We start from the raw sequence: 10,110 nt of genomic DNA, 5'->3' as shown, positions 1-10,110 counted from the left end.
CCTGTGAGGACACAGCATGAAGGGGGCTGTCTACAAGCCAGGAAGGGAGCTCTCATCAGGCACCTTGATTTTGGACTTCCAGCCTCTGAACTGTGAGAAATAAACGTCTGTTGTTTAAGGCCCTGAGTCTGTGGTATTATATTTGTTAGAACAACAGGAGCTGAGTACCACAGGCACCAAGAATGTGGAGCTCTCAAGTGGCCTGGAACTCACATCTGGGCTCTTTCATCTACTGTGTAACTTCTCTGTGCCTCAGTTTCCTCTTCTGTGAAATGGAGATAATACTAGTAGATACTGCATAAAACTGCTGTGATGATGAAGTGATGTCATGATATAAAGTGCAGAAAAGTGCCTGGCACACAGTATACATACATGCTGTGCTCTCTTGATCATCAGCGTCTAAAAGGTGAGAAAAACCACAGCAGCGTTACGCCTGCTAGCCTAGCCTCTGCTTCCATTTGAGTAGAATTGTATGTTTGAGGTGTAGAAGTTGTAGAGAAAAAAACCTGACAGATAATATTTTCCCACAGGTAAAACGGGCCCTGAGTAGTCAAAGAAGTTGGCCAGGCTCTCACCTTATCGTATTTGTAGATTAAGTTTTCAGACTTGGCCAGGCCGACAGCCACCTGGGCGGTCCTCCTGGTGTGGATACTGTCCCTCATGGCCCCCATCAAAAACGGGCAGAGCAGCTGTACCGACCAGGTGCCCGGCAGCAGCTGCAGGACCTGGGCGGCGTCGAACTCTGTGGCGTGTTGGTTCAGGAGGTCCACGGCAGCCACAGCCAGCTCGGGTGTGGACGGGCTGGGGCTGAGGTACATGGCCAGCAGCGTGTGGAAGAGCTGCTGCCGGTAGGGTGGGTCTCTGCCCTCGGAGCGCCACAGGCAGTAGTCCTGGGCCCCCGAGAAGTCCCTCAGCTCATGCACCAGGATGTACAGGGCCTTCTGGTGCTCCTCCAGCTTCCCGTGCAGGATGGCGCTCTCCATGGGCAGGCCAGCACCCTGGACCCTCTCTGTTGGGCAGAACCCACATGTTAGAACAGGCAGGGCTGCGCTGGGGGCCCATTCAGCCCAGTAACTGGCTTCCCTGCTGCTTTCAGCATAGGAAAAGGGGAAGCCAACCTGGCCACACCAACACTTCTAAACACAACCATCCAGACTGTCTGGAGAAGGCGTTCTTGTATTTCCATGCTCCATAACAGACTCTACTTCTAAGTACAGCCAGCTCTCAGAATACAGATTTTCAAGTGTTTAGAGAATGAATGAAGCACATGACCCATGTGTTGGGACCCAAAGGCCCCAAGGAGACAACGTCACATCAATGCCAGGCTTCCAATTAATCCATCACGATTCCTATTTTTTCCCAGTGAGGTATCTTTTGACTAAAGCAGAAAGGCACTTATTCACTCAATCCAGATGATATCACCTTGCCCCAGAAAGTGTGCTGAACACCTTTATTCTAATTTAAAATTATTTCATGGAAAGGAATGTAGATTCGTAGTGTTAAAAATCCATGTCTAAATCAGTCTGAAGATTTTGTTTCTCTAGCAAGTTAAGTTTCCAGGTTATAAGTCAAATGAGCTCTTTCCCACCTTGCAAGATGGCGGGTGAAAAAGCTGAGAAGCCGGACGCTAAGAAGAAACCTGAAGCCAAGAAGGCTGATGCTGGGGGCAGGTTAAGAAGGCGAACCTCAAGGCCAAACGCCTAAGGAGGGGAAGCCCCACTGCAGCCGAAATCCTGTCCTGCTCAGAGGAATCCGCAGATATTCCTGATCAGCTATGTATTCCCGAAAGGCCAGTACAGGAGGAAGTATTCAGCAGCTAAATCCAGGATTGAAAAGAAAAAGGAGGAGGAGGTGCTTGCTACTGTCACGAAACCAGTTGGTGGTGACAAGAATGGTGGCACTCGAGTGGTTAAACTTCGCAAAATGCCTGGATACTATCCTACTGAAGATGTGCCTCGAAAGCTGCTGAGTCATGGCAAAAAGCCCTTCAGTCAGCACGTGAGAAAACCTGGGGCCAGCATCACTCCCGGGACCGTTCTGATCATCCTCACTGGGCGCCATAGAGGCAAGAGGGTGGTTTTCCTGAAGCAGCTGAGCAGTGGCTACTTGTGACTGGACCGCTGTACCTCCATCAAGTTCCTCTGCATAAAACACACCAGAAATCTGTCATCACCACCTCCACCAAAATTGGTATCAGTGGTGTGAAAACCCCCAAACATCTCACTGCTGCTTACTTCAAGAAGAAGCGCGTAAGCCCCGGCACCAGGAGGGGAAGAGCTTCAACACAGAGAAAGAGAAACACAGATTACAGAGCAGCGCAAAATTGATCAGAAAGCTGTGGACTCGCAAATTCTGCCAGAAGTCAAAGCTGTTCCTCAGCTCCAGGGCTACCTCCACTCTGTGTTTACTCTCACAGATGGGGTTTATCCTCACAAACTGGTGTTCTAAATTAATTATGAAAAACCTAATTAAATGCCAGAACTGTTAAAAAAAAAAATAAGTCAAATGATGCCAACAGAGCCTCAGTTCTGACCAAGGCCCTGTCCTCAGTGGGCTCTCTCTTTGGGTAACGTCCCTTTGCTTCCCGATCCCCTGTAGATAGAAAGATGACATAAGACCTCTTCCCACTGTGAAGGGATATTCCGAGGACTTCTATTTCAGGGGCCAAAGTTAATATTCCAATTATAGGCATTTTGCATTTGCCGTTTTGCCACCTCCAGGCCTGATGCAGCTGGCAGACACCATTAGTCCTGTAGCAAAGGGCTGGCTCTTCAACAAGTTACCTATAGCATTAGACACAGATGCTGCCACATGCACCATCACCATCCTGACAAAGAACTGTCAGCACATAATTACTAAGTGGATGTCACATTTAAGGCACAGGGAGAGGCACAGAGATGGTTAAGAAAAGGTCACTGGAGTGGTCTATACTTTTCACATCTCTCATCTCATTTATATTTGGTTCTCTGTCACCTCGAGTGGGTAGGCCTGACAGGAACCATTCCTGCAACCTGCCCAGGCTAACACCCCTCCAAAGTCACCTGGCTAGCAGGGCACAGAATTAGTCTGAGTTGCAGTGCTCTGCCAGAGTGCCTTGGGGACACCCCATTTCCTATAAGCTCCTAGGTCTGGCCTGCAAGCCCAGCCTTAATCTTTATGACTGTTAGCAGTCATAACCTTTATGACAAGACCCCTCTGGGAGGCTCTCCCTGCCCCTCCACTCCAAGGCAAGGCTTGCTGCTCCCTCAGCCCCACATGGAGCTTCTACTGACCCTCATGTGCCCTCTGGTTAAACTGAGGATGAGAACCAAGTCACATCTCTCTTCATATTCTTGGTGCATGACCAACACTCAATACGAGTTTGAAAAAAGTGGCTGGGGGAAAACATTCATCAACAAACTCATGACTAGCAATGAGACGTTTATGAAGGGATTTGGGAAGTATAAAGTACGCAGTAAGTCATGGGTGACGGCAAAAATGTCGAACAACCAGTGTTGCGTGGGCACTGACCAATCAGAATGGACAGCAGCTGTGAGCGACTGGCGAGGCTGACGAGTGTCACAACTGAATGTCAAGTGCCAGCTAGAACTAGTATTGGCTGTCCACGTGAGACTTCAACCCAGTTTCTGGTCTGGATCTACTGCTCAGGAGCTGTGTAACCTGTGGCAAGGGGGTCACTTCTCTAAGCTTCAATATACTCACCTATAATAAAAATAATAAAAAATAACAGAACTTACTTCATAGGTTTGTTGTGGAAAAGCATCATGAAACATATTAGGCATTTTGCCCTGTGCTTGGCACATGAGGTGTAATCAAATAACACAGTGAATGTTTAAATTAAAAAACAAAAAATTATAGTAAAAGTCAAAGTATCCCTCCTCACTTTGAGCACTTATCCTATCATTTTTGCCACTTTCTGAAGCAGTTCTGGAAGTCCTCTTTTGTGAGTGTCTTTAGTTGAGTTGTCGTGGCTGCCTCGATGTCCTGAATCAATTAAAAACGTTTTCCTTTCATGGTCATTTTGACTTTGGGGAAGAGTCAGAAGTCACATGGTGCCAGATCCGGTGAATAAGGTAGATGAGGACACACTAATGTTTTTATTTGACAGAAATTGCCGTACCAGAAGTGATGTGTGACACAGAGCCTTTCCCTTGTGAATGCTGCTGCCGAGCGCCATCCAATGGAAAGCCAAGGATCTTTAATACGGGAAATGGTGCGTTGAACTGTAGTAACACCGTGTGACAAGTTTCAATTTGTTCTGTGCAGTTTAATCAGGCGTGAAGTACAATTGAAAGAAGGTGTGTTTTAAAATGTGCTGTAAGTCATCCTCCATCGTGACAACACTCCGTGTCACACATCGCTTCTGGTATATGGCAATTTCTGTCAAATAAAAATATTACGGTGTGTCCTCATCCACCTTATTTACCAGATCTGGACCATGCGACTTCTGGCTCTTCCCCAAAGTCAAAATGATTCAGGACAACAAGGCAGCCACGACAGTGCAACTAAAGACACTCACGAAAGAGGACTTCCAGAACTGCTTCAGAAAGTGGCAAGAACAATGGGATAAGTGTGTTCAAAGCGAGGGGGAGTATTGTTAGGGGGAGTAATGGCAATGTGTCCTTTACTGTAATAATTTTTTTTTAATTTAAACATTCACTGTATTGTTGGATCACACCTCGTATATATAGTCTATCCTCATTAGTCATACTGCATTTGCCAATTTGCCTACTTGCCAAAATTTATTTGTAACTATAAAATCAGTACTTGCGGTGCTTTTGTGGCCATGTGTGGACTTGTGCAGAGAGGCACAGAATCTGAGGCACGCGACACGCACATTCCCAGCTGAGGTCAAACAGGGAGACACTCCGCTTTGTTATTGGTAAACGACAACAAAGGTCTACTTGGTGACATGGGTTTGCATTTTTGTGATTTTGTTGGTGATTTCAGCATTCAAAATGGCCCAAGCACAGTGCTGAGGTGGTGTCTCAACACAGGATGAAAGAACGGCTGTGATGGGCCTTGCAGAGAAAATAGGTGTGTCAGATGAGTGTGTCAGGTGAGCGTCGCTTAGGCTTGAGTGACACTGCCGTTGGTGTGAGTTCAATGTCAATGAGTCAAATGAATATTAAGTAAGGTGTCTTTAAAGGGAAACACATCAACAAGGTTACGTCTTGGTCAGCTGAGGAAAATGTGTAGCAGGTACCTAACTGACCCTGAATTTGGTGCAATGTTTGGTATTCATTAACTCAGTGTTTGTGGAGACTATAGAACCCAACTACAGTGAATAATAAGGAGAATTGACTGAAGGTAAAAGGCCACTGTCCATTTGTGGGGGTGAGAGGGGGAGGGGACACAAGTAGCTTCGCCCGACCCCCTAGGAAGGCTGACTAGGTGCCAAAAGAGGCTCAAGGAATCACCAAGGAATAAAATAAGAAGCCACGCTCACACCTTCACCTCTGCTGCCCGTGCCCGCCCAACAGCACTATCAGTGGAGAGACTGCCGAGGTCCTGCTCACCCATCAGAAAGTGGACGCGGTATAGGTCGGATTTCTGGAGCAGGCGCCGGAGCTTGGCCTGTGTCTCGGTGACTTCCGAGCCCTTGCCACTGGTGCCAGCCCTGTGCTGCAGCACTGCGTCCAGGTACAGCACTGCTAGGTGTGTGTGGTACTCTTCCTTCTGCAGGAAACGGGGAAAAGCACATGCAGGGTTTGCGAGTGGGAAGCTGGGAGGGCCCCCCGTCAGCAAGCGCTCAGGGAGCCAAATCATGTGGAGGGTAGCTGGGCAGATTCCCAAGGACAAGTAGCAGAACACGTCTGTTGGACTGAAAACCGCTCAGAGAAGGTGAGTTTAACATCTATGGGGAAAATATAAAAGGGTTACTTCTCATTTTGAGAAGTAAGGGTCACAGGATTTACATATTCTCCCAAAGGGTGCAGCTTCTCTCATTTCCTTTAAGAAAAATAACAAGGAATGAATAGTGGAGAGAAATACAGGCTGAGTGGACACGAGATGGGGGGGTTAAAAAAAAACAACTACCTATTCCTCCCGTCTCCTTCACAAACCTCCAGTTCCCCTGCAGACCATCAACAAGTACAGACTGAGCACTCAGGGAATGTAAAACATCACAGAAGAACCATCTGCCAGCAGTGTGATCGTTGAATTTCACCTCTTCAGTTAGTGCCATGACCCTACAGCCTGCACGCCTCAGTCTGAGCTCTGAAGTCTCACCTGCAGTCTCCTGTCTATAACCAGATGTTCCAGATATTTAACAAGAGCCTTCGGGTACTTCTGAAGGCAACTGAGAATATCATCTGGATTAAAGCTGTTCTCCTGCTGCTCGTCCAAAGGTCTCTTGGTGAAAACTTGAACTCCAACCTAAAAGGAGAGCAGCGATTCAGTGATTATGCTTTTCAAAGTCACCATCTTATCTTTATCCTGAGCATTGCATGTTCATGCTTCGGGTAAAATCATTGTCAAAACATATGGCGATACAGAAAAAGTGAAGCATAGAGCCCTGACAAAGCCCAAACAGCAAAGACAGGAAAGGTGGCTAAGCTCTGAAACCATCCTCATATATCCCTGTGGATTTTTTTAAAATAGGTCAGAAATGAAAGAACGAAACATTTATTGGTAGCAAGTTTGACACTCCACGAAGCAAAACTTTGTAATATTAATGTCATCCAAAAACAGAATGGTCACTCACTGAATAGTAAGGGAGAGAATACATAAAATGCTGAACACTCAGTCAACTCAGCTCTCCCATCACTGACACCTACTCTGTGGATTATTATCTACGTGAGAGCCACGCTGGTCCCTGACAGGTTTCTAGGCCGCCTCCCTGTGCCTGCCTAAGGGCCCCCAGTGCGTAATTCCACCTTCCAAGGAAAGGCTAGGGTGGCCAATAGGGAAGAAAAGGCATCCTGCACCTCCCCTGGGCACTTACGTGTGCATACTCTCACACACACAGGCACACATGTATACACATATACACACATGTATACACACACACACGCCACACAAAAACCCCAAACATGAGCAAAACAGCAGAGCTCTAGCAACTATATGACCTTGGGAAAGTTTCTTAAGCTCTCTGAGCCTCTGTTTCCTCATCTATAAATGCCCACCTTGTGGGGCTGTTGCAATGTTTAAGAGATGACGTGTGTCAGGGACGGGCACACTATTGGGCGGATAATTCTGTGCCTGATGTGCTCTTATCACCTACTAGCACTGGGAAGAGCCCCATGCTTCCAAAAGCATTAGGTCTGTGTTGCAGAGGTGCATGAGCACTGCTGGGACAAGCAGTCTGTGCATGTGCACAGAGGCAAAGTGGAGATGGCACACACGAAGCACGTGGGCTCTGACCTCGCAGTTAGGACAGCAGCATGGAGAACATATTCCAAGTCAGATTTCAGAGCAGCAGACACAACACGCAGAGACCACGTTTACGACCAAGGTCTGCACCAGAAAGCTAACTTTGTCTCTTCAGGGAGCCGAGGGAATGTGGATGTTTTTAATAGTGAGGACTGACATGCTATCTCTTTCCTGGTCATCTTTGGGGACTTACTTAGGATTCTGTCTCTGTGTCCTGAGCCTGCTGTTTCCCCTAGAGCCAACAGCCAATAGGTGCTTTCTCACTGACGTCCTGTCTCAGCCTCCAAGATGGGCAAGTCCTGCTCACGGCCACCCTCCTTCCTCCAGGCTCATAACTTCCACATCAGGAGTGGCGGGGGCAGACACAGGGCATGGCTTTGCCGCCGTGGCCCAGGCCTGGCACCAAACCCCGTGGGCAACCATCTGATTCTGCTCCAGCCCACAGAAAACTAAAGTGTCAGACTTAGTTAGGGGTGGCAGTTCATAAACACACGTTTTTAACCAGATGCTGAGAACGGGGCCTGGCTATGCTTCTTGCTTTTCTATTAAAGTGGCCTGTCTGTCCCAGACAGAGGACGCTGAACAGTGTGTCTCAGAAGCAGTGAAATCTAGAACTTCCCAAAGATCTGGGATTCAGATGGCTCAAGGGCACACACAAAAGGGGGAGCAAAGAAAGCAGATGGAGAGGTTGAAGCATCGCTTGTTTATCCCCCTAAAATAGAGGTTTTGACTGTTTTTAACCAGTCCTCACTCCTCCAAGGGAATTCATTTACGAAGCACAAACCTCCTCACTTTTCTGCAGGACCCAGTCGGCATACTTCCACACTAGTTCTTGGTCGGAGCTGTACGTGAGGAAATCAACGATGTACTCGTACAGGTCTGCGCGAGTGGAGTCCTCAATATCCCCGTTCACAATGTCCACCCACAACTGGAAAGGCGTGAAAATAAAAAGAAACAGAAGGTCAAGGTTACGTACCTTTTAGACTCAGCTGCGATAAATCGTATGTTTACTTGGCCTTTTAATACTTAAAAGAAGTAGGACAAATTTTAAGTGCTTAAATCTATTTTAACTTTTTTCAGAGAAATTAAGAAATGTAGAAAATGTGGTACAGGAAATCAAGAAAATAAAGCACCAGGTTCTTTTTCTTTCCTTTTTAATGATATCGCAGTAACACAAGTAGTAAAGATAATGTATAGGAAAAGGTGGAGGTATTAAAAAAAGTTACTTCATGAAAAACCATCGCTGACAACATCGCAACACAGAAGGAATTCACCTATGCCCATCAGCTACGCGGTCTCCATCTTTTCCATCCCAGGAACCCTTGATTTTTGAAGTCCTTTTTCAATTGTGATAGTCAGATACTACGTTTTTGAAAACTTTGCTGATTCTGTCCCCTAGTGTTCTGATGGTCTTTTGCACAGGGTCTCATCACAGACTCTAGTAATGAAAGGCCTCTACCATTTCATCCAGAAACTTCCCTGCCGTGTAAATTGAAGCTTACTTTCAGAACCCCAGAATGAGGCGGCCTCACGGGGGTGGGAAGCGGGGGAAGGGAAGTGGCGGGGGGCAGAGGACCGCACTGCACTTCTGAACCTCACCACCAGCAAGAAGCCCAAGAAACAGGGCAGGCCTGTAATCGTGATATCAACACACCAACATTTTTATGGTATGAGTTTCTTCAACACTGAATTCCCCAAACCAAATAACCTAATCACACATACATTGAAATGTGTCATTTTTTAATAGTAGAATTCTGCCATATACAGAGATTTATTCCATATGATTTCAATTTTGCAAATCTCTCGATATCTACCTCTGCTAATACTATTATTACCCTTATATCAAGCTGTAATTCTTAGAATTATATGCTGTAAATAAAAATTTTATCTTTGACCCCCAAATCTACTCTTAGCATGTTAATGGAAATCCATTTTTTTTTTAACCTATTCTGCAATGATGTTACCACGATAGTTTAACTAAACACATGTGTGGCATTCCCACAGTCATGAAGTTGACTTTAGCTTGGTGAATACTGCTGATGGTCTTGGCCAGTCACAAAACAAAACAAAAAACGCACCATGAGGAAAGTACAATACAAACGATACCAGTGGATGACACGTAATATAAGGGGGACAGTCTCCTGAGAGCGTGAGACAAAACCAGTCATATGATGTCAGATGCAAGACAAGAGACAAGACTGACACTTGGAGCCATTTCAATTCAGGCTCTGCATCCCTGCCAGAACAACCTGAAGCACTGGTTCGAATCCCAGCTCTGCCCCCGAACAGTGGATGACCCTGGCCCAGTGACAGGCCTTGGTCAGCTGTAGTTTTGTCACAGATGACATGGGAATAATAATTTACCCAGCTCATTGGCAATAGTCATTGTCATGAAGTTATTAATATCACAAATTTGTTAACATTAAAAGAAAATTATAAACAGTTATTCATAGTTTTAATTTTCTGATAAGGCAGAGATATACTATGCCTTCTGCCTCAAAAAGAAGTCGTATTTTTATTTTTTAGATTTTTAAAAACTGAATCTTGATAATGTTTTTAAAGAGATGTAAGACAAACAAAATACTCTTGACCAACATTTCTCAAGGAATTCACTTTCTAAAAACAGTATTAATTTTGTCCTATAAAAAAGACTGGAGATCAGGCAAAAGTGGTCTCTATTAATTTGTGTTTTTTTTTTTTTTTAAAGTAACACCAAGTTAAACGGTGCTAATTTTT

At 45.8% G+C, this 10,110-nt stretch overlaps 1 protein-coding gene and 1 pseudogene across 6 annotated transcripts in view; one reads left to right on the top strand and one right to left on the bottom strand.

The window, feature by feature from the left end:
• The window catches only part of TGFBRAP1 (transforming growth factor beta receptor associated protein 1), a 68,382-nt gene that overhangs the window by 4,101 nt on the left and 54,171 nt on the right, over positions 1-10,110 (bottom strand). For all 6 annotated transcript variants that reach the window (XM_074332477.2, XM_088795963.1, XM_074332475.2 and 3 more), the window contains 4 exons: positions 8,159-8,302; positions 6,232-6,378; positions 5,520-5,679; positions 576-1,009 (listed from right to left, as the gene is read on the bottom strand). In XM_074332477.2, coding sequence (XP_074188578.2) covers positions 576-1,009; positions 5,520-5,679; positions 6,232-6,378; positions 8,159-8,302 — 885 coding nt within the window. The remainder of the gene's footprint in view (positions 1-575; positions 1,010-5,519; positions 5,680-6,231; positions 6,379-8,158; positions 8,303-10,110) is intronic.
• On the top strand, positions 1,597-2,448 carry LOC141571590 (large ribosomal subunit protein eL6 pseudogene; annotated as a pseudogene).

This window comes from Rhinolophus sinicus, chromosome 2, assembly GCF_057876585.1.
Source record: "Rhinolophus sinicus isolate RSI-liver-muscle chromosome 2, RSI-T2T, whole genome shotgun sequence".
NCBI lineage: Eukaryota > Metazoa > Chordata > Mammalia > Chiroptera > Rhinolophidae > Rhinolophus > Rhinolophus sinicus.
Note: the sequence above shows the minus strand (reverse complement) of the source record. Positions and strands in the feature narration are given on the sequence as shown.